The 24,637-nt window shown below is 38.3% G+C and overlaps 1 protein-coding gene across 1 annotated transcript in view; it reads right to left on the bottom strand.

The window, feature by feature from the left end:
- Positions 1–24,637, bottom strand: part of LOC124357074 (RYamide receptor-like) — a 329,693-nt gene that overhangs the window by 15,152 nt on the left and 289,904 nt on the right. Inside the window, exons 2-4 of the mRNA XM_046808491.1 lie at positions 8,315–8,465; positions 5,829–6,017; positions 4,871–5,019 (exon numbers count right to left, since the gene is read on the bottom strand). Coding sequence (XP_046664447.1) covers positions 4,871–5,019; positions 5,829–6,017; positions 8,315–8,443 — 467 coding nt within the window. The 5' untranslated portion in view covers positions 8,444–8,465. The remainder of the gene's footprint in view (positions 1–4,870; positions 5,020–5,828; positions 6,018–8,314; positions 8,466–24,637) is intronic.

Below are 24,637 nucleotides of genomic sequence, written 5' to 3'. Positions count from 1 at the left end.
TGCAACAACATTTTGAAACATGCCTCACCATGTTTGGTTTTGCGAATCTCTCAAAAATCCTCCTCACAAATCGGGTCATATCATTCCATGGGATCGCCCACACTCGAGCGATAGGGAAGTAGTGGTAGCGGTAAGTTACCAGGCAGTACTTTAATACAATTTAAATAATTGTGATCACTCACACTGGATTAGTAGAGACGGTAGTGGTATCGGGACGTTACCACGCAGTACTTTAATACAATTAAATAAGTGTGATCACTCACACTGGATTAGTAGAGACGGTAGTGGTATCGGGACGTTACCACGCAGTTCTTTAATACAATTTTAATAAGTGTGATCGCTCACGCTGGATTACTAGGGACGGTAGTGGTAGCGGTACGTTACCACGCCGTTCTTTAATACAATTTTAATAAATGTGATCGCTCACACTGGATTAATAGGGACGGTAGTGGTAGGGGTACGTTACCACGCAGTACTTTAATACAATTTAAATAAGTGTGATCACTCACACTGGATTAGTAGAGACGGTAGTGGTATCGGGACGTTTACCACGCAGTACTTTAATACAATTAAATAAATGTGATCGCTCACACTGGATTAATAGGGACGGTAGTGGTAGCGGTACGTTACCACGCCGTTTCTTTAATACAATTTTAATAATTGTGATCACTCACACTGGATTAGTAGAGACGGTAGTGGTATCGGGACGTTACCACGCAGTACTTTAATACAATTAAATAAGTGTGATCACTCACACTGGATTAGTAGAGACGGTAGTGGTATCGGGACGTTACCACGCAGTTCTTTAATACAATTTTAATAAGTGTGATTGCTCACGCTGGATTACTAGGGACGGTAGTGGTAGCGGTACGTTACCACGCCGTTCTTTAATACAATTTTAATAAATGTGATCGCTCACACTGGATTAATAGGGACGGTAGTGGTAGGGGTACATTACCACGCAGTACTTTAAAACAATTTAAATAAGTGTGATCAATTACACTGGATTAGTAGGGACGTTGTTGTAGCGCTACGTTTCGACAAAGTACTTTAAAACAACTTAAATAAATGGGTTCTCACACATTGGAGTGATAGGGAAATCTACTGGTAGCGGTATGTTTCCACTCAGTATTTCTGTAGTACAATATAAATAAAAAGTAAGTACCACACAGGAGGGGTAGGTACGGTAGCGATAGCAGTACGTTACCGTTCGGTATTATAGTACAACTGAAGTAAATGTGATCGTTCACACAACAGTGGTACGACGACGGTCGTTGGACCCAGTTGAGCACTACAGTTTTAATGATAAGACTAATATTAAACCCGAAAAAAGAGTCATTTAGTACCTTTTTCAAAATATCCTATAGTTGTCTGTGAATTCTGTAATCAACTTTGATCCCCACACTCAGAAAATACGTTTTTAGTTAATAAAAACTTTATCAAAATATACTGCCTGTTCTTGCGATTGCTATCGCAAAAATGTATTGATGTCTGATGTATGATATATAAAAAGTAACCGGGACAGGCGCACACAACACTTGATCAAAGCGTGATGAAAATAATCCTTACACATGAAATCCATCAAATATTCATATTTGACAAAGCTCCCTAGTTTCCAATACAAGCGTAACTCTGAATATTGTTTGAAATTTGTATGGAAGCACGTTACCGACGTGCTCCGCACACAAACCACGCGGCACGTTTCACATTTTTCATGATTAGTGTAAAGTTACATAAAAATGTGTTCATTGTAGATTGTGTTCATTCGTTTTCACCTAGCTACAGGCTTTTAGTGCTTGTGAATAGTTTCCTGTTAATATTACAGATTAATGCTATCTTTTCATTCACGTTATAACTGTGAGGAAATACTCGTACATTTTGTCTTGACCGATCTATTTATCCTAATATTTTTTATCCATAGATATGCTTTTAAAACATAAACTATAAGTACATTTATATTAATAGTTCGCAAAAAAGAAAAAAATATTAATAATGAATAAAAGTCAATTATTTGATTCCCACTATTTATTGTGTTTTTGCTTATATCATTCTAGCACGAAATGTCCAAGAGACGTTTACAGCCGATGTAATATTTGTATTAGTAACTGAATATTGCTTTAATCCTTCTCAGTGGGGACGAGAACTTTATGTGCCTAAATAACACTTCATTGTGATGTTAATACATTGTCTGATAAAATAGTCTGACTATAATTATTTGCCTGTTTATTTAAATGTGTAAAAGTCTTAAAAATACTGGATCTAAGGCCAATGCGATTGTGTCTTGAATGGTTGTATGTACTGTGAGTATGAAGGTGTGTGTTAATGTGTACATGAAACTCAGTAAATTGACTAAAATGATTGCGATATGATGTAAACATTGCTAAAATAATCCAACAGATTATTATTATCATTATAGTAGTTGGCCTGCAGAAGTCAGTTCAAAACAGCTGTTATCATTGTTTTACCTTACTAGTTTTAATTTGGATTTTCCAGGATAACCCTGGACAGAAAGAACTTATATTGCTCTTTGTGTGTTGTTTTATATCAGAAGCTATATTTAACTTATGACAATTTAACAATAATATAAACATCAATCTTTAAGTATCGATTTATGCAGATTGTGTCAATCTTAGGGATTTTTTTCATTAGGTAGACAGTGTTATCCACATTGAAAATCTCCTCTCAAACTTCTCAATTACAGTCTAATTTCAGACTATTAACTATCATCTGCTTAGGTGATAATGGGATCTGGTTAAATACTTTACTTAAATACCAACGTCAATATAGTTTTAAATGAGAGGGTCTTTAGGCCACCGGTCTGTTATGCAGTCTAGTGGGTTAAGCGGTTATCGCAAGATAACCGGAGCCAAACAACGTCCAGTGTGGCTGCCCATAGGTTGTTAATCGGCCAGAGCAGACCTAATGTGAACTGTATTTTGTAGGTCAGCATTTTTAACTGAGTTTTTTTTATTACGTGCATGTTTTAGAGTCAGTGGAGTTATCACTCAACCGGTAGTTGTAATTCCTCACTTATGCGTGTCACAACGATCTGGTATGATTTTTTAAATTCTCACATTGTAGTTATGTGTAGGTTGTGTATTTGCCTGTGGAATAGGTTAGATTGCAGCAGATCTATAAACATAGTGTTAATGATTTTTTTGTAAAAAAGCCCGTTTCCTTCACAATCTATCGTCAAAAACAAACATCAAACAAATATAGTAAAACATTTTTAACAATCTATTAGCATTGGTAAAACTAACGAACACTGCAGATGTTACCTTTCCTTCAGCAGGAAAATGAACTTAAAATATATTCTTGCAGACGGACTGGCAAGAGTTTATGTCTGCTTATCCTTAAAGCCCCTTCAAAAGTGTTATTGCACTACACGTAAACGTCTTTATTTAAATATAAATACAAGTGTTAAGTATTTAACAAAGAAATGTTTGTTATTTATTCATTTATGCCTTGTTAAATTTAACCTAAAATATTTAAAATTTACTATACATTTCTTATTAACCTTAAACTCGATTCATACATCAAGACACTATAATGCAATTTTATAAAATGATTTGAGACGAGTTCTTATTTATAAAACAGTTCTGATCTTTATTCCCGTATTAAAATCATAGCCTCAGATGCACGGTCAGCAGCTACACGTCGTGCCCCACTTTCAGTGTTTGCTACATTAAAATGCTAGGACTCTACTGGACAAATACGAGTTTTTATACCATATTAAACATTTAATTTAAATATTTAATAACGCACAGTGTTTGGATTATTTTATAGTTTGTATTTTTATTTTACTTGCTATCAACTGTAAACCCATTAATAATAATGTCAACATAAATAATTATGTTCTTTGCATCATATGCAATAACGCAAATGAATGCAATTAAATGCAACAAATCATTACAACAAAACAAAATAGTGCTTCTAAACAGAGAGAAAGCAATTAACAACGATAATACGTTTAGATTAAACTTTAAGAAACTATCCTTCACATAACGTATAACGTAGCTATAGTGGGGAAGTTGTTTCCATGTAAATGTTGAGTTTACTGCAGTTCAACTTCCTCTTAGTACAGCGACTGAAATCTTACGCTGACAAAGACTGGGTCTTATAATCTGAAGTCATGTTTGTCTGAATAAATCCAAAAAAAGTCGGCGACGTAGCAGCTTAAAAAGGCTCTATGCATCGCTTTGATATCAGAGATTGCTATTGTCTCATAAAGTGCTCAATTTTAAGTCTTTTTATCTCTTCAGAGGAACATGACTCCAGATTCCCGGAGTCCATTCTCTAACACCGTTAGATTTAAGACGCTGTGCTAAGAGGAAGGAGAACTGAAGGAAACATCCTTGTCATATAAATTGCTAAAGCTAGGATATAGAATCGGTGACTGTCTGTTTGCGTTCGAGATCCAGTGCTACCAAAGGATTTTGCAGTGCCGGTCTGGTTTTTTTATAAAATATATCAATGGTCTATGAAACCTTCCACCATGAGTCAACGATGCTTCATAGTTAACAAATTACCTGATGACAAATTCTGGTATAAGTTACCGAGATAAAAAACTCGTTGCGTTTGTTTCATTAGCTTTCTTACAGACTTTTAACAATAGAATCTAAACTTATCAAAACGTCTTGGACTATTTCAGTTAATCCTTTACTATCTCTACCGGCATTAGTATTACATATTAAGAACTGTAAGAGAACTGGGAATTGGTATTAAATGACTTCAAAATTTAAAATTCAAGATCGTACAGAATTGGTGTGCACTCAATTAGTTCATTATTAACAATTATTTTTCAAATACAAAAAGTTATTTGATATGGTTCGAAGGCTTACAACAGACACTGAGGGATATTGTTACTCACGTAAATGGTGTAAGGATTGCTCGGTGCCGGTCCACTGCGATGGCTGCCAGCGTAAAAACACTCACAGACACACTGATTACCTTGACAAAGGGGCAGAAACTGCACATGAACGCTGGAAAAATCCATCTTTGCAGCAGCGCAGACTGGAACTGATAAAATATTCACTGTCAAGGCTATGTTTAAACTTTACGATCATTTTTTACAGTTTTACAACATTTAAAGTTATTTAGCTTTAGCATTAACAATTTGTGTTATAATTACATTTCCATAAATATCATATTAAACCCATATACTTGTCTGACTCTCCTTATACATTACATTATATACATTATAATATACATTAGCCATCTAAAAATCCCCCGAATAGTAGATAAAGAAAACGAGATTTGTATGCCTGACTTTATGAACTATGAAATAACATGATGTATACTTTTAAAAATTCACGTTGTAAATTTTAAAACTTTGAAGTGAAGTCAAATGATCAAAAGAGAGTTTTTGTTTTTAATGCTGTAAAATTGTAAATGTAGGTTTTAGTGATGTATAATAGAATTCAGTAACATTTATGTTTGGTGAAAATAGAGTAATTTATGTTGTATAGTTGAGATATTTGGAACATTTTTGTTTTATATTAAGTTTAACAAAAATGTAAAGCATTACATTTAAAAAGACTTAAATTATTGATAAATATTATAATGATTATATTATAATACAGATTTGTTTTATTAATATAGAAGAGAAATGTATTGCATGAAATGTTACTATAAGATGGATCTCAGAAGTAAACTTGTAGATAGTGACTAGATTTGATTCTTTTTATTACACCTGTCTCTATTTAATTAACTTTATTTCGATTCTGGTTTTATGTTTGTCTTTATTTTTTTATATTAGGTTTGAAGGAATATGCGATAATGATATCCAATATATTAATGGAAAATAAAATAAGAACATAATACAATACCTCAAACGGAATGGCGAAGAGGCCGATGACGATGTCTGCGAGAGCGAGGTTGGCAATGTAGTAGTTGGTAACACTGCGCATGCGCCGACTGGTGGCGATGACCCACATGACTAATCCATTGCCCAGGACCGCGGCCACGGAGATGCTGCCGTAGCAAAAGCTCAGGATGATCACCTGATGTGGAGGCACCTGTATGTAAATCAAAGTATTTTCAAACCAACTGTAAACCACGATATAATTTACTATTCTTATTGGGTAATGCTCCTTAGGTTTGGGGTGGAAGAGTGATACGGTCATCTAGAGAACTTATAATTTAGCGCATTGACCAATAACTACTTGAAATGACAAAACAGATTGATTCCATGTCCTTAGACTTGAACTGACGATGTTCAACAGTAATGCCAGTTCATCTAACTATTGAGTGAATGTAATTGAAAGATCCCTGAAAAATATAAAGGATACTTTGGTATCCATCTTACGATTTTATCTTGTACAGTCACTTGGTCCAACATTCAGAGCATGCATTGATTTATAAATCGGACCCTCAAAACTTATTGCTTACAAGAATATCAGTCGATCCTTTAAACCTCGGTTCAATCAAAATTGGGTGGGATAAGTTGACTATCAGAGCAATAGGCGAAAAGTTTGAGTTTCCCAACCACCACGAGAAGCTAAAGAAACCAACCCTTTTATAAATATGTATTATTATTTAACTTACACACAGTAAATCAAATATTGTTATATATTCATTATTTTACATAAATAGTGCAATAGTGATACGTTGAACATTGCAATTTTATAGACAAAATATAATAAAAATTCGATGGGAAACCTTAATTTTGATATACATTTATTGTTCTGATAAGTACTTTGAGCCAAAAAAGTAAAAAAGAGAATACCGATTGAACATTCAATTTTTACAGCATAGTAACGTATTATCATAGCAAATAGTCTCCAGACGTGACAGTTTGTATCACATAACCCTTAAAACTATATTTTAAATATGTTTAAGAAACTATTAAGTCAATAAGAAAATATTTTGTTAAATTTAAGCCAGCCTCACGTTGGATTTAAGCCTTGATATGCACAAAAAAAAACAATTGCACATCTACCAATTCTAATAATTAATGTTGGTGTTACAAAAACAAAAAAAATTAAAATCTCAACTTTACTAGGTCTATATGTAATGAAGATGTTTTAATTTGAGGCCATCTTGGGTAAAGTTTGTAAAATACAACATAAACAATCAGTTTATGTAAATGTCTGTCACTAAATTACCGTAGAGGTTTAAACATAACATAACATAATAATGTTCAAAATAATTCAAAGTCGTTGATTATGACAAAACCTCAAACGTTTACTGTGGTGAACTCTAAGCACAAACCGAGTATGATGATTAATTAATTTTAATATTTTCCATACTATAAAAGGCAAATAATTTTTTTATCAAATCTGATATTTATACTTTATTACTCAGACTTAAATAAGACGCAAATTTGCTAAAAATTATACAGATTTTGAAATTGTGGTGAATAAAATCAATACATATTACACTAGTGTACGTAACAATTTATACACATTCTTTTCAATGAAAATAAATATAACAAATTTGTTTGTGCGTGGTACAGCATATGCTCAGGGAAAAATAAAAATACGGGATGCTTCAGATAAAATCTCCTAAACGTATATTAGGAGAATAGTTAGAGCTATAAAATGCAAAGAAAAAAATGCAGGTACAGGGAATCTGTTAAAAGAATAATTTCATCCAACTTAAGGAGCTAGATGTGCGAAAACTGTAGTGATCCCGAGTTCCAATTGGCACATTGTTTTAAAATTGTATTTTAAAGAAACATAACAATAAAGATTTAATAACTTACCGTTTAAAAATTGTGAATTTACTGAAAACCGGGCATGTTCTACAAATAAAAAGAATAATAGTGAAACACGTGGTTCTTAATATGGTTCTTAATAAAGCCCTTTAAGATGATAAATTTAAGTAGACATATTAAATACAATTCGGGCATTCATAAAAAAAATCAATATTTTAAATATTTAACATGGGCTCACACATTAAAACCTCAAACATTTATAATACATCATGTTGTACCTCATTTTAAACGTCTTTAAGAAAGAAATGTGTTTTACAGTTAAAATATGTGTCTATCTCTATCCGTTTGTGAATGAAAACTAAAAAAGAGACTTTTTATGTTAAAATTAAAGCTTACACTTTTTAATACTGTAGATCACAACTATTACATTTTTCTAATGTATCTCTGCAAAACATTGTACTTAATACCTTTGTAAAAACAAACGTTCCTGTGAAACTTTTTTAAAGAGGCAGCCTCAAACATAAAAAGTTTCAGGACTGGAGGAAATATTCCCTGTTTTTATATTATAACAGAAAAATAAGGTATAAACCCTTTAAATAGTCAATTTCTATGCTTTCAAGTGGCTTTAACGTAAATAATGTGGATTTATTAAATTACCTCGTAGATCGGCTCCTCACTCATCGGTACCCAGTTCTCGTAGCCAGTCTCCGGGTTGAAGAAGTGCTCCGTCCCGTTCGTCGCACTTACAGTCCAGTTCATGGACTCTGATGTGTTGGACACATTCATTGCGAGGTTGTTATGCACACACCTAGTAATAAAAAAAAATAAAATGAATAAACTTTTTCCAAATTATTATGCTTAGACTTATGAGTTAGTATCAAATTAGCAAGACAGGAAATCGCCCACATAGGAAATCCCTATGGGCAGGGCTAAGAATACTCTAGAATAGGTTAATAGTTTTTATGTAAATGTGGGTATTTTAAAATAAAAAATCACCGTATTTTCAGCCTGATTTATTCTTAAATTACATAATTAACCAGCAAAACTCAACAAGTAACAGAGAATGGGGAGGATTTATTTCCAAGAAGAGAGGAGTTTCTCGTTAGAGTTCTCTCTCTATCTCTCTCTCTCTCTCTCTCTCTCTCTCTCTCTCTCTCTCTCTCTCTCTCTCTCTCTCTCTCTCTCTCTCTCTCTCTCTCTTTTTCTATCTCTCTATCTTTCTATCTCTCTCTCTCTAACTGCCACGATGGTGTGAAGATAGAGGTAGTAAAGAGGATGTACGGAAGGATAAAAGGGCATCTGCTCATCCTATACAATAGAATGTTGGCAGAAGGAAGATTCCCATCAGTGTGGAAAAAAAGGAGTGGTAAAGATATTTTTTTTAATAAGGACAAGAATCCCAGTGAGGTGAAATCGTACAGACCAGTGACACTGCTTTCAGTCTTGGGAAAGTTAGGCGAAAAGTTGATTGTAACAAGAATGAAAAGATGGCTCAGCGAAGAAGACTTATTAAGTGATAGGCAGTTCGGATTTAGGGAGGGAAGAGGAACAGTAGATGCGTTGATGAAATTGGAAGAGGGATGTGGAGGAGACCGTAGAGAAATATGTACTGGCTGTCTCCCTGGACATAGCGGGTGCATTCGACTCGGCATGGTGGCCAGAAATCTTAAGGGTACTAAGGATGTGGAATTGTTCGAGGAGCTTGTATTGCCTAATTATAAATTACTTCCAAGGTATCATGTATTACTCAGGGTATGAAATGGAGAGGCAGGGAAGAGGATGACTCGAGGGTGCCCACAGGGATCAGTTGTTGGACCACTAGTGTGGAATGTGATGTTCGACAGCCTACTGAGATTGGATCTAGGGGAAGGAGTAACAACCACTGCATATGCTGACGACGCACTGCTGATAGTCAGAGGACAGAGTACACAACAGTTGGCTGATAGAGGTAGAAGGGCCGTAGAAAAAGTAATAGAATGGGAAAACAAAGGAAGCTGAAGTTTTCAAAAGCAAAGACAGTGACAGTGATGTTGAAAGGAAAGTTGGTAAGACCACCTAGGCTGTTAGTGAAAGGAGAATATATACGCTGTAAAAAGGAAATGAAGTACTTAGGAGTGGTAGTAGGACAGAGGATGAGTTATGAGAAACATGTGGAGGAGGTGTGTGAGAAAATGAAATGGGTCTACGCCAAACTGGCAGGACAGGCAAGAGCCAATAGGGGTATGACAGGGAGGCACCTTATGATGCTTTACAAATGTTGCGTGGAGCCGGCGATGTTGTACGGATGTGAGTTCTGGGGGAAAAATGCCCGAAATATTGCACTGAAGAGGAAATTGCTGAGCATGCAAAGAAGAGTTCTACTGAAGGTAGCAAAGGCATACAACACGGTCTCGCATGACGCAATCAGAGTGCTGGCAGGAGTGAAGGAGTGACACCGATTGACCTGCAAATAGAAGAGAAGGTGAAGAGGTGGGAGGATAAGGAAGAAGGAAGGGACGCCGCTGAGAGCAATGCAGCGAGACGGGAAGAGACTCTGGAAGAATGGCAGAAGCGCTGGCAGGATACCGAAAAAGGCAGGGAGACCTTCGAATACATGCCGGACATCAGAAGGAGACTGCAGCAGAAGTGGGAGATGGACCATTACCTGACACAGTTCGTCACTGGTCACGGGAATTTCAAGTCAAACCTCAAGAGATTTAACCTGGTGGAGGAGGAGAGGTGTGAGTGCGGAGAGCTGGAGACTGCACAAACCACGTGCTCATGGAATGTGAACTGTTTGAGGAGGAAAGAAGAGACCTCAGGCAGGTGATGACATCGAAGCATCTACAATGGAGAAAAGCCAACTTTGACTTCGATGAAGAGACTATTAAAGAGCTCCGAACTACAACAAAAAGGATTGGAATAAAAAGAGAGGGAAACAGAGTTTAAAAGCTCGGAAGAGAGAAATTAGTATCCCGATGATTCTCATCGCACAGGGGCGGTGAGATGAGGGGAGACGTGCTGTTAGGCTAGACACAAGCAAGAGTGTCGAGAAGAGGATTAAGTGGCCGAAGCCCGAAGAGAAGAAAGAAGAGGAGAAGGCAAGAGGCCTGGCAAATAAGTCACAGACTTGTGTCAGGGGTGGAGGTGGGAACGAAGGGCTTCGGACCCAGCACGTCCAGCACGTCTCTCTCTAACTAATTAAGTTAAAAAAAATAGTTTCTAAATTTAATTTGTTCAAAATTATTAGGTATATTACTTTTTATACAATTATTTAAAGAATAATATTATAATTTAGTAAGGTCGAATTTAAAATTATCTACTCATATTAAATCTCTACCTAAATAGTTTTCATTCACCTAAATCAAAACCATCAGAAATTCTGATTATTTATTTAAGTGGGTGTAGTGAATTCACTTGTGCTATCGGCTGGGCCATTAGATTATCAATAAATCGGTATAACGAAGTATCCAAATCCCGCAGATACTGGGTGGATTGACCGTTTATATGCTGACAAGAAGATCAATACAGCTATTTCTTGGATCAAGAGAAATCTACGTCAAGTTTAAATCACTAGGAACTTTCTATGAAGAGTTATCACACAAACGAGCAGACAGATTTGTATCAACATGATTAAGAAAAGGTTAAGTTGGCTCCTTGATCAATGAAACAGATCAGTTCAAAAGCTGTTACATTTCAAACAGCTGGTACTGATCCATAGAGGTTTACAGCACAATTAGTGGTAAGAGACCATGTCACTTGGACTGTACGTCTGAAAATTTCCTCCTACCTTTCTGGCATTTTTTAGCATATGGAAGACTGTGTTCATTTTGGGTATTATCGTTTCAAATGAACTACCTAACGAAAAAGTCATAAACTACAGAAATATGCTAATGCTGATGTAAAATTCACATCTGAAGAGGTATCAGCAGGAAAACGTGCAGTAACTTCATCTCTCCACGCCGTTGATTAAGGGTAGAGACAACGACAGTAAGTGTAACTCCATTGCAATAAAATACACGTACACAAAGAACGCCGTCGCACTTGGTATTCAATGGTTGGAACGTCCTTTGTTGAGCTCACTCCAATTTCAATTCTCTAAGGCAAAATAAAAGCAAGGCACAGCTTCTCGAAAACATCAGTACGCTTTAATGGAATGAATAACGTGAAAACATTACGAATCGCTCCTCTTGCTGGCTGCTTTGTATTAAAAATTAATTTAAAAAAGCCAAAGAAGCCATAGTGTCAGCAGGACTAACAAAGGTTTTACATAAGAACATTTTTACACCTCTTCTTTGAAATTTTGCGTTTCACCACTTTTGTTTTCTATTCAATACAATGTAGGAATGTATGACACACCATGCTCCGTAACAAACATTGCTGAGATAGCGTAAAAAGTCTATAGCTTATTTTATTATTGTACACGTGTTACTATTGCCACTTGTTCCAATTACATATTATGTTTGCACTGTTTATTTACAGATTTATTTGTTTTGCGATTATCTCGTTTATATCATAGTTACTCATAATACAAATGTAAATATATTCACATAATGAGTAAATATAAGTGACATACACCATCATAAAACTCGATGTTACTTACAATTTGCATCTTAATATAGAATCTATAGCAATCATAATCATGTAAGTATGGATAACTTATTTGAACCACAATGTTATTTTTTAACAGCCATAGTTTAATTTTATTAGTGTGATATTGGTTGGTAAATTTTGCTTTTAATCCTGTTTTTTAATGTTTTAATTTTAATTATAATTCTAGTAGCAATTTAAAGTCAGATCATGTTCCAAAGTAAAGGAGAGTCTGTGGTTTTACGGATTCCTAATTAGTTTAGAAACTATCGCATAAAACAAAAAGTGTCAGGTTTTACATTGATTTCACTAAACACAACAATTATTTCTGCAATATTTATCCTAAATTACGAGGAAAAATAAGTTAATTGGACTATATATTAATTTTTCATATTGTATAAATCTTTCATGTTTAGCTAATAATTATTTAAATTGGACTAATAGAAATAACATTAGGCTGAGAAATTCAAATTCAAATTGATACTTTTATTTTTCAAATTTGTAAAATTGTTCGATGACACATGTAATACTGGAAATATTCTGCATTAAGAGTATATTTAAATATATAATGTATGTAACTTTACAATATAACCTAACTATTCAGAATAAATCTTCTAGCATTTCCGAGGAATATCTCGGGAACCGGAATTCTATTACTGGAGACACGTTCATGAATAGTTGCTATGCAGTCTGTCACTCGTATCTATTTGTAGAACATCTGTCATGAATATATCCTACTGTGTACCTTAGACGTGACCACATCGTATATAACTGTTGTTAATGACATACTCAAAAACTACCACTTAATTGTGTGTATAAGTTTCCAGCTGAGCTGACCAACTTTGGACAGCTACTAACTGGTCACTGTTGGCCTGTGGGTTGCGCTGTGACAGCTAGGCGTGTAACATTTACTAATGACAGTTGCCGAATGGGAGTGTTTGTAGTGTATTAGTTTCAGTCCAGGAAGCCTCCTAATGTCCTGTCACAAATGCAGAATACATCGTTGACAGCTAGTTAGTGTTATAACTTCAGATGCGAGTCAACATACAGTCTTTGGCCGGAGGTAACTGTAATCTACACTGTTTGGTTAGTAACAGTTCTACATAATGTTATCCAATTACATGCCGTCATATTGAATACGTATGGTGTCTAACAACATCTCCAAACAGGTGAAAACACACTAGGGGTTTCTTATATTCCTGGAACATTATAAAAATACATAACTTAAATATATTGTAAACCACAACATTTTTAAGTTTCGAAACACGTATGATAAATGAATGGCAACTACTATCTATTTATACTGACTCACTTTGTTTAAAGTTTACAAAAAAATCTAAATTAAACCATTATGGAGTTAACATATTGAATAATTTCTTCACAGTATCAAAATTAAACTTCAAATCGACTCCAATTGTTCTCCAGTAATTACTCCTGCCAAGGGCGTTGGAAAATGGGGGTCGGGAAATAGCCAGGAGGTCACAGTTACTTAAACGAGAAATAAAATTACTTGATTCGCTACACATCTACGTGATTATAAATAAAAACTATATAGCTAACCAAGTTAAATTTTCATTAATTTTATTATAGCAAATTAAATTAGCAATAAAACAGTGAGAAACTGTTGCAACCTCCTGTATCTTTCGATTTAGTTTATTTCAGCCAAATTCATTACTCTATGGTGAACGGTAGATGTAACCACGGCTCGCGCGGTTATCTGGTATTTGCACGACGCAATGTGACAACGAACCTACAAACCTAACTTATATAATTACTCTTATGTATTCGTTATGGATTGATGAACTCATGTTTTTGACGTACACCAGAAATAGGACTGGCCCAGAATTGATACCTGGGGGACTCCATAGGGCATTTAAACTTTGCCTGACAGTGTATTCACTATCTATACACACTTCTCTATACCAGTTATGTACGACAAAAGCCATTTGTGAAGGAAATCACGAAAACCGCTTGTCCATAACTGGTGCTACAATGTTTCATGATGCACACAGTCCAAGGCCTTTTCAGAGATCGATAAATATGCTTAGCACATGTTCGCGTCTCTCCAAGACATCGAAAACAGTGTTTATGAGACTCGTTACAGAATTAATAGACGAATTACTTCTTTTGAATCCAAATTGTTTATAATAAATAACTTCAAAGCGATGAACGAAATCTTTGAGCCGATAAAAGAGGGCTTTTCGAAGACTTGGCTGAGTACCGTAAGAATAGAAGTAGGACGATAGTAACTTGCGACATGAAGTCGTCTTTTTTAAATTGGAACTACTTTTTCTGTCTTTAAAGCGGATTGAAAGACGCTTTTGGCGTATGACAGATTGACCAGATTTTTAGTGGCACTGAAATTTGCTAAAGCAGCACTTGACCGTACAGGCATCCCGTCTACGTGCCAGACTCTTTTGGCTTCAACTCCCACACAGTATGGGCCAACTCCGCCTCACTCACAGAAGACTCCGGTTCTTTCAATGAGTCCTCTCGTGTGCTGTTCATAATAAAACTTTTCTGGCACGGCACTTGTTCAGAGAATGTTAAAAAACACTCACCACTTAGAAGATTGGCGTTTATTTTACCGACTATTTAAAGTTTTAGTTTCAACTTTTTGAGTTTTATGCTGAGTTGTTGAATTTTTAATTATATTCCACACACTTTTAGAAAAATTCCAGTTTTTATTAGTTTGTTATCGATAACCACACCCTTGGCTGATTCTGTTTCTTTACGGTAATTTAGATTAAACGCTAGAAAAGGTTTGTAGAATTTTTAGCTTTATTCAATCAATTTCAGTTGAATGATAATGTTTCGAGCTTTCTTAAATTGAAATGTCTTGGCCATGTGTTCTGTTTTTTTCGTTCGCTCTTGGCATAATATTTTAGGGCAAGATATGATATAGTTTGAAGTAGTAATGATATTAGGCCCAATGTCCCCGTTCCAGTGTCGACATCAACGATTGTAAGAATGGCAGGTAATGAGCTTTTAACTTTCATCTTTTAGGTTTTAAATACCTAATAAATCTCATATGTGGATTAAATCGATCATTTAAATCAGAATGCTACTAAAGGGACAGTGGTATCCTGGTAAGATGAATTGGAAACCGTTAAATGCTATGTTTTCATACAGTGTAAAAAGCTTAACCTAAAGGTTTTCTCCAGATGCAAAGTGAAAGCAGTGAATCCATAAAGGTTATATTGAAATTGTAATGACTGTTAATGGAACCCTAATTACGCATAAGTTATGTAGTCAAGCTAATTATCAAATTGAGTTTTCAATTCAGTACTAAGCTACTTGTAATGCTTACATTGATAGGCCACATTCATAGTAAAGGAAATTTGTATGACATTTTTAATCGTGGTAAATTTCAATTAAAAGGCTTGAGGAACGATGAGAAATTTCACGAACTATAGAAAAAAGCAAATAAACCAACAGCGGATTTATATTTACTTCCTGTAACCCTTCGTCGTATTAGAGTATATCCTAAGTGGTTACAGTAAAATGTGTTTGCTCTCTTACCCTTAACATTCTCTAGGCTAGAACCATAACCAAGAAAAAAGTAATTTGATATTATCGACAACTTGATGTAAGACGAGTTCAACATCCTGGTGTTAAAGTATACAGTATAATTGAATATCTACGAGAAGTCCTGTTCCGAGTCCCGTCAAGACTTCATTGTACTTCATCAAAAGAATGGCATGGAAGCCACGTTACATAGTACTAGGAGCCTTGTGAGACATTTATTGTACTCTTGATCACGCCCAGTTGCACGTTGATAGCTCATGCATAGGCAATATTCGGCCTATATTCAACAGCAGAGTAAACCATGGACAATACGAATACACGGACATATTGTATCCAGGCCACTATAAATAAATAAATAGTTTTGGTCTGCAAATGAACAAATATTTTGAAATACACAGCTCAATATTAATCGCACATCCGATGACTGCTGACTTTTTAGGATGGTTGCGAATGATCAGCGAGTGAACAGCTTAAGGTAAATAATAAGCAGTGAAGTTATTACTTGTAATTAAGCTTAACCAGTAATGTTAAGACCAATATTTGCAAGTCTATTATCAAGTTAGAAGCAGCATTGGAGCCTCTATGCCTCTAGGTTGCTAGAGAATATTTTGAGGGCATTAAGTTGTATGAAATGTATTTTTTTGTTATATTGTCTTCTTGGGCCACCATACTAAAATATTTAGCGTTCATTAAACTTTTATAATGTGTAACTGAAAGTTGTAAAGAATAAAAAACAAATCGCTGCGTCATTGATTAGGTATTGTCTTTTTTGTTAACATTTAGCCCTTTAAATTAACCTACCACTGAACATGAAATTTTAAACTAGTCAAAAATTACGACAAGGAACGGGTTTGCGTGATTTTCCCGTATACGTATGATTAATATATTGTACATTTAGACTGTACCACAACGTGCAAAGAAATCTGCTAAAGTTTAATTATTTTATCTTCTCTCAATTTTAAATAATTAATGTAGCAAGAATAATTTCCTTTTTATGGAACGCTTAAGTTTTGTTGCTTAACTTGCTTTCCTTATAATTTATTGATTCATTAAATTTCTTCAACTGTAGACAGTAAACCACGTGGAATAAAGTGATAAAGTCTGCAATACTCCACTGCAAGTGTTCATGTAGACAACAGTGTTACTGTGAAACGGTGACGTATATTATAGTTGCTAACGACAGTTCCACTAATTCTGTAGTTTGTTAGGTTATGTGAGACCACAACGGCCTGTTATAACCATAGCCGTCGGTTACTCCCCCACCCTTCCACGTCTGTTCCAATAACTTCACCAGCCACTCTTGTCATTGTCAATAACTCAACCAATTCACATACTGTTAAACTAATGGTGTTTGATAACCAACGAACTAAAATGATTTAACGATATCTTAATTACTTTGTACTTCAGAATGAAATTTTCGTCTAAAATTAACTTAAGTTTTAATATGGTTCGGGTTCTTGACAGTTTAGGCTACTATGGGGATGTACTTAAGTTGTATTCTTTGGAAAATATAATTGTCAGCAAACAATGATTTGAATTCTTAATGTCATGCGAAATTAAATTATCTCCTAATTTAATTTCTTAGAAATTCTTAGAACTACATGATGTAGTGCCAGTTGTGCCATGATGTGATGGGACTCTCACCCACTAAAAACCTACCGGTCCAGGCATTGGAAACCCTCTCGGGAACGCATCTCTGCAACTACTTCAAGAGGGTGCCATCGTTCGCCCAATGGGCATTACTTCATTCTAAAATCTACCGGCATGAGCTATTCTGGTGCTTTATAGCTGCTCTCTTCTTTTTTGCCTTAGCACACTCTTGCAGAACGCAGCGACAGCGCTCCACGATTCGGGACTGGACAACATCTCTTCTATAAGAGTCTCCGGCGAAACACGCCCGATAGCTGCCTCCAGCTCCCTTCTCTCCGTTTCCCACCTTCTACATTTGAAGAACGTGTGCAAGGCATCGTCCGCATCCGAATCCCCGTACTGGCATTCCGGACTCGGGATCTTCCCCATTCTCTTAAGGTAGAAGCCGAAACAACCGTGCCCAGTGAGAAGCTGGGTAAGGTAGAAGTCTACCTCTCCATGCTCTCTTTCGGTCTATCCCCTCAGATCACCTATTAGCCTAAAAGACCAACGTCCTCGACTCTCCGTCTCCCATCGAGTTTGCCACTCATCCATTGTGTGCGAACGGGCAGTAGCACGGCTGACAGTGCCATTCACATCGTATACACGCTTCCGCTCAAGAGCAAGAAGATCGATGGGAATTACCCCTGCAATCACAAGGACGGCCGGCTCCGAAACGGTACGATAGGCAGATGAAATCCGGAGAGCTCCTCTCCTCTGCACCGCCACGACCTTCTTCCTGTAACGCTTCTGCCGCAAGGCATCCGCCCATATCTCGCAACCCTAGAGGATAACCGAGTTCGTCACGGACATGAGGACTCGGCGCTTAGCCTCTGCGGGTCCACCGACGTTGGTCATGAGCCTACTCAGATTGGCCACAATCCTTTCAGCTTTCTCGGCCGCACAGGCGATGTGGTCCCACAATGTCATACAGGAATCCATCCTCACTCCTAGATACTTGACGCAGCGTTTGGTATCGATGAGCTCCGTGTTGACATTTAGCTGCACGACGGGTGAGAAGCACGATCTCTGTCTTCTCGGTGGCCAAAGACAGTCCATGCTCACCCATCCAGCAGAGTATTCGCCTCAGAGCTAGACTTAGCAATCTCTGCGCCTCATCTAACTCTCTCGCGGTTACGACCACGGCAATGTCATCTGCATAACCTACGAGGAAGGTGTCGTGCGGCATCTCCATACGAAGAACCCCATCGTACATGATGTTCCACAGGTCTGATTGGTTGGCTGAAAATGTCAATAATAAAACTTTTCATTGCCCTGATATTCAAAGTAATTAGTACTAAATATACAAAACCGCTACACCATACTATGAGCTACATATGACTGTAAATTGCTTTCTTGGTTTGGTTAAACAAATTTAACTCTGGACCACTTGGAAAACTTACTATATCAAGATACATCTTGATACTTATCTTGGCTAGATGCCTTTGGGATATATCTAAGGTTTTTTTAATAACGTTTTATTTGTGTTCTACTTAAAACCTTAGTGCTTATTATGGACACGAATCTACACCGTAGCAACGAAAATTAATTTGGGATTGGGAGAGAGTCATATTCGTTTCTTTGGGATGTTATCTACAATAACTAATTTCAATGAAGAGGGTTGAATATTTAGTTATTCCCAATCAGGGTCATGTAAAATTACTATTTAAATAAGGTAGGAGTACTTCGCTGAGGTTGTAAGGAAAATTATTACAAGTATGTAACTCAGTTCGCTCCTGAGACGTCATGCTGGCAGTCACACAGACAGACAATCATACAGAAAGGAAATGTTAGCATGTCCCAGATGGGATCGTGGGTGATGTACCATCGTCGTCTTGTGCTGCAACTTCTAAGGGAGTGGCAGGGCAAGGGGAGGAAGCCACCTTCCCTTGTCACTAATCCAGTGACAAGGGTAGAAAACCTTTTCCCCCTCTTGGTTTGGCCCTGAAATTGAGAGTAGTTACCTATCCCTTCCTTTCCTGATGGTCCCACCCCTACTTTACCAACAACCCCAGACTAAGGTGTTATGCGACCCGTGCTGAGAGTCTCGTGGCACTGGGGGTATATTCAGTGTCTACAACGGAGCCTACTGGGAACCAGGGGACACCCAGTCGTAATTACCCTTATCTTCCTAATCGGGTCACTGGGAAGATGGACCGCAAATACCCGGTTCTCGTGGGATCAGAATGAAGAATGAAATAAACCAAAACAAAACCAAAATGAAACTCAAGAGGTAAGCGAAACTCAACCAGAAGAGCTACCGATTGAACAACTAAGAGTGTCTGAGATGACCCCAATGGAGGAAGACAGACTTCTCTTGTCAGAAGGCGAAGTTCGGCCGGAAGAGCCAAAAAAGAAGCGGCTCTCGAGAGGCGAACTACGAAAGCGGAGGATAGAAGAGGCTATCGCTAGAGGTGAGCCGATAATCCCCCGGAAAGAAAGGCAGAAGAGGTGGGAAGAGAAAAACCGAGCTCTGATGAAACCAAACAACGAAGCCGGTTCCTCAAAAGGGAACTTGGTTGTTGTTGGTGCCTCAGAGCAAGGGAAAACTCATTCCGCACCAGCCCAAAAACAACAAACCCCAAGCTATGCAGGTGTGAAGAGGCTGCGATCGCAGCTGACACCTGAAGAACAAGCAAAGGGAGGGGAGAAAAGAAGGAAGGGGCATGATGGAGGTGTCACTAAGAAGACACCCGAAACATATGCCGAAAGGATCTCTGTGGAGAAGCTGGCTATTGTCCGGCTCGAACACCCAGAAGTGAAGCTATCGACGGAAGAAGCCAACAACCTGAAGAAAGTGCTGGGCAAACACGCCTTTAAGGGCAAAAACGTTAGGATGTCCAGCTGTCATGTTGAAGGTGGAGCGATAGTGGTCGGCTGTGTTAACACAGAAACAAAGGTGTGGCTGGAAAAGCAGGTCCAGGAGCTGAGTCCTTTCGAAGGGGTTCAGCTGAAAATGGGCCCAGCTAAAAGCCTGGTAAGGATGTTTAAAGTATCCACTTTTATCCCTAAGGACATCGAGGTGGACAGCAAGCAAGAGCTGTTCGAAGCCCTCAAAAACCAGAATGACCTTGACACGGATCAATGGACTGCTGTTGGAGGGAAATCTAGTACCAACGGCGAATTCCTGGTCCTTCATGTGGATGAAGACTCCGTGAAGAAGCTGAAGACTCTGGCGATGCGCCCATTTTTGGGCAGTGACAGGATCACCTTCAAGCTGCAGGGAGGTAACGATCAATAGTGGATGACAGCGGTGCTCCAGATAAACTTACACCACAGCAGAGCAGCTACGGCAACACTCTGCCAGAAGATCTTGGCTGACGACATAGGCGTGGTCCTGATCCAAGAACCATGGACCATTGGCAGCCGTGTGATGGGGATGAGCACCGCTAAAGGTAATTTGATATATGATTCTGGCAGTAACAACCCTAGAGCATGTATATATGTCAGTAACAAAATCAAATCACTAAAAATGGCACAAATGTGTTCTAGAGACACAGCCGTGACAGAGGTTCACTTGCAGACAGGTGATGGCAACATCAGAATCCTGTTTGCATCGGTTTACCTCCCATACGATTCTCCAGAACCACCGCCAACTGCGGAGATGAGGCGGATTGTGAAGTTCGGAACCCTTACGCGGAGGCACCTGATTGTCGGTTGTGACGCGAATGCCCACCACACCGCTTGGGGAGCAGCAACATCAACAATCGGGGTGACTGCCTCTTGAATTTCATAGTAGAATCTAACTTAGTTATTATGAATCAAGGCCGTAAACCTACTTTTGTACAAAGAAGAGGTACAGGGGTAAGAGAAGAGGTCTTAGATATAACTCTGACTAGCAACTATATTGCAACTAAAGTTTTAAACTGGAGTGTGCTAGATGAAGCATCTGCTTCAGATCATAAGTATATCTCCTTTGACATGAGGTCGTATAAAATAAAGGAGACCTATAGAAACCCAAAGAAAACAGATTGGGTAGCTTTCAATGCAGAGCTAAAAAACAATCTAGTAAGGGAAAATGGGTATCAGGGGCAAGGGGTCGAGGACATGGCGAACTCTTTGAATAACGCCATGATAGAATCGTACCACAAAGCCTGCCCCGTGATTGAGAAAAACTCAAGGAAAAAAGCATGTTGGTGGAACCAGGGGTTGGAAACCTTGTGGAAAAACCTTCGCAGAGCATATAATACATGCAAACGTGCAGGGAACTGGGATAGGTACTCTGCTGCCTTAACAGATTACAATAAAGAGGTGAGAAGAGCTAAGAGAAACTCGTGGAGAGAATTCTGTCAGAGTATTGATAAGGCTCCTGACTGCGCAAAACTCCAAAAAGTCCTAACTCGAAGCCCCACAAATGCGGTGGGTACTATACTTAGGGAAGATGGGACTCACACCAAGGATCCTGAGGAGACTCTTCAGTGTTTACTGAATACACACTTCCCAGGATCGTTTCAAACCAGTGAAACAGTTGTTAGTGAATGGCGGCGAGAACCTAGAGATAGCTCGTCTAAGGTGGACTGGAACTGTGCAAGGACTGTTATCAACTACTTAGGGATAAAACGGGCCTTGGAGTCTTTTAAGCCGTTCAAATCACCAGGTACCGATGGCATTTTTCCCGCTTTACTGCAGGAGAGTGGGGACTTGGTGATACCCCTGCTCCTACGACTGTTTCGAACTAGTCTAGCGACAGGAGTCATACCCTCATCTTGGAGGACCTCTAGGGTTATATTTATCCCGAAGCCAGGCAAACCCTCCTATGAGGTTGCAAAGGCTTATAGACCAATAAGCCTAACATCCTTCTTTGTCAAGACCATGGAGAAGGTTCTGGATAGGCATTTAAGGGACACAGTCCTCATCAATCGTCCCTTACATCCAAATCAACATGCCTATCAGAAAGGTAAATCTTGTGAAACAGCCCTACACTGTCTGGTTGGCAAGATTGAGCAAGCTATTGAACAAAAGGAAATAGCTTTAGCAGTGTTCCTGGACATAGAAGGAGCTTTTGATAATACGAGTACTTACTCTATAGTGTCTAAGCTTACATCCAGGGGTACGGAGAAAACTGTTGCTAGGTGGATAAGTAACATGCTTAAGAGCAGAAGAGCACAGGCATCTCTGTGCGGAGTCACAAGAGAGGTCAAAACGCAGCGAGGATGTCCACAAGGAGGTGTATTATCACCAAGCCTGTGGAACATAGTTGTGGATGACTTACTCTGGACTCTGAATGAACAGGGTATGTATGCTCAAGGCTATGCAGATGATATTGTCATACTCATAAGAGGTAAGCATATGGTAACGTGTCTGGAAATGATGCAGAGAGCACTGGCCATTGTGGAGCGATGGTGTGACGAAGAAGGACTTGTAGTAAATCCTTCGAAGACCGTCATGATACCATTTACAAGAAGAAGGAAACTGGAAATCACACAACCAGTCCTATGTGGGAGCCAGATACAGTTAAGCAGGGAGTTCAAATATCTAGGTGTCAAACTAGATGATAAACTCACCTGGAATTGTCATCTGGAATACATAATCAGACGATCTCAGACTACATTGATGATGGTGAGACGTGCAGTAGGATGCACATGGGGGCTTAGACCCGACATGTCACACTGGCTGTACACCAGAGTCATTAGGCCAATGATGGTGTATGGCTCAGTGGTATGGTGGCCAAAAGTCCAACAGGTGACTGCCGCAAAAAACCGGTCAAAGGTACAGCGGTTGGCATACTTGGGGACAACGGGTGCCATGAGAGGAACACCAACCGCTGCTATGGAAGTAGTGCTAAATCTCCCACCCCTAGATATATTCGTCATAGGAGAGGCTAGGATGGCTGCCTACAGACTGAAGTGCAATGGGAACTGGCATTATCACCATGCTAGTAAGCACTCAAGATCGTTGACATTCTCAAACTGGATATTCTAGAAATGATGTCTGACAGAATGGCAAAGGTTACGGACTGGGAAAAACCATTTAAAGTCAACATTGTTGAAAGGAAGGAATGGTCAAAAGGTGAGCCTGACTACATGAAGAAGGCTCTAACCTGGTACACGGACAGGTCAAAGACTCTGAAGGGTACTGGAGCAGGGGTCTGGGGAGCCAGACCGAGGGTTAACTTAAGCTTTAGCCTAGGTAAACTGGCAACTGTCTTTCAGGCTGAAGTTACAGCCCTTGCAGAATGTGCAAGAGTTAATGTGGAAAGGGGCTACAAAGGCAAAAACATCTACATTAACTCGGACAGCAGGGCTGCTCTGCAGGCCTTGGTCAACCATGACTGTAATTCGAAGGCAGTCTGGGAATGCCATAAGGTCTTGAAATTGCTGGCGAAAACCAATAAAGTTATTCTAACTTGGGTGCCTGGACATAGAGGAATCACAGGAAATGAAGGGGCAGATGGTTGCGCTAACTTGGGAGCCAACCGTCTTCTTACCGGTCCTGAACCAACGTGTGGGGTCTCATATAACTTAGCACGTAGATCAGTTACCAAGTGGATGGCTAACAAACACCTACAACATTGGAGAAACACTGAGGGGAATGTACAGGCAAAGCGGATGCTCAAGGGACCATCAAGGAACATTGCAGCAGATGCCCTTAGAATGAGTAGAACGGAGATCAGAAAGGTGACTGGTTTTATTACAGGTCATTGGATATTCCGAAGTCACCTGAACAGAATAGGTATTTCAGTTCAGGAAACACTGTGCAGGAAATGTGGCGAGGCTGACGAAACAGCCAAGCACGTCATATTTGAATGTCCGGCATTACAGAGCAAACGCTCAAGATCCCTAGGTGTTCTTATGCATACGGAAGAGGGGTTGGAACAGGAAAGCATTGTTCCGAAGATCTCATGGTTTTGTAAAGGCCTGGGATTTGATACAGCTTAAACCTGGGAGAGGGTGCACAATAAGCCGGATGGCTGAGAGGCAACTACCAGGCCTAGGAAACCTGGCCCTCTGTAAAAAAAAAAAAAAAAATCTCTCAGGCAGATGAAAGAGAATTTCTGCCAGCTTACTGAGCAATAGACTTTTGTACTTTCAGCCAAATCCCATATTTAGACATGCGTTGTAATAAAACTAGTTCTTGCCTATTTTTAAATAAAGTTGCTTGCAGTCTATATTACTTGCATTAGTTTACAAATGAATTTATTCAGCAATTTTCATGTTGATAACACTTGATAAAATCTTGATAACCTATGAAATCAATGGAAAAATATTTGCTAACGCTCAGCCACTTTCTAAGAATTGATCTATATAATTTCTT

The sequence above is a fragment of the Homalodisca vitripennis genome, chromosome 3 (genome assembly GCF_021130785.1).
Source record: "Homalodisca vitripennis isolate AUS2020 chromosome 3, UT_GWSS_2.1, whole genome shotgun sequence".
NCBI lineage: Eukaryota > Metazoa > Arthropoda > Insecta > Hemiptera > Cicadellidae > Homalodisca > Homalodisca vitripennis.
This window is presented reverse-complemented; position numbering and strand designations above follow the sequence as displayed.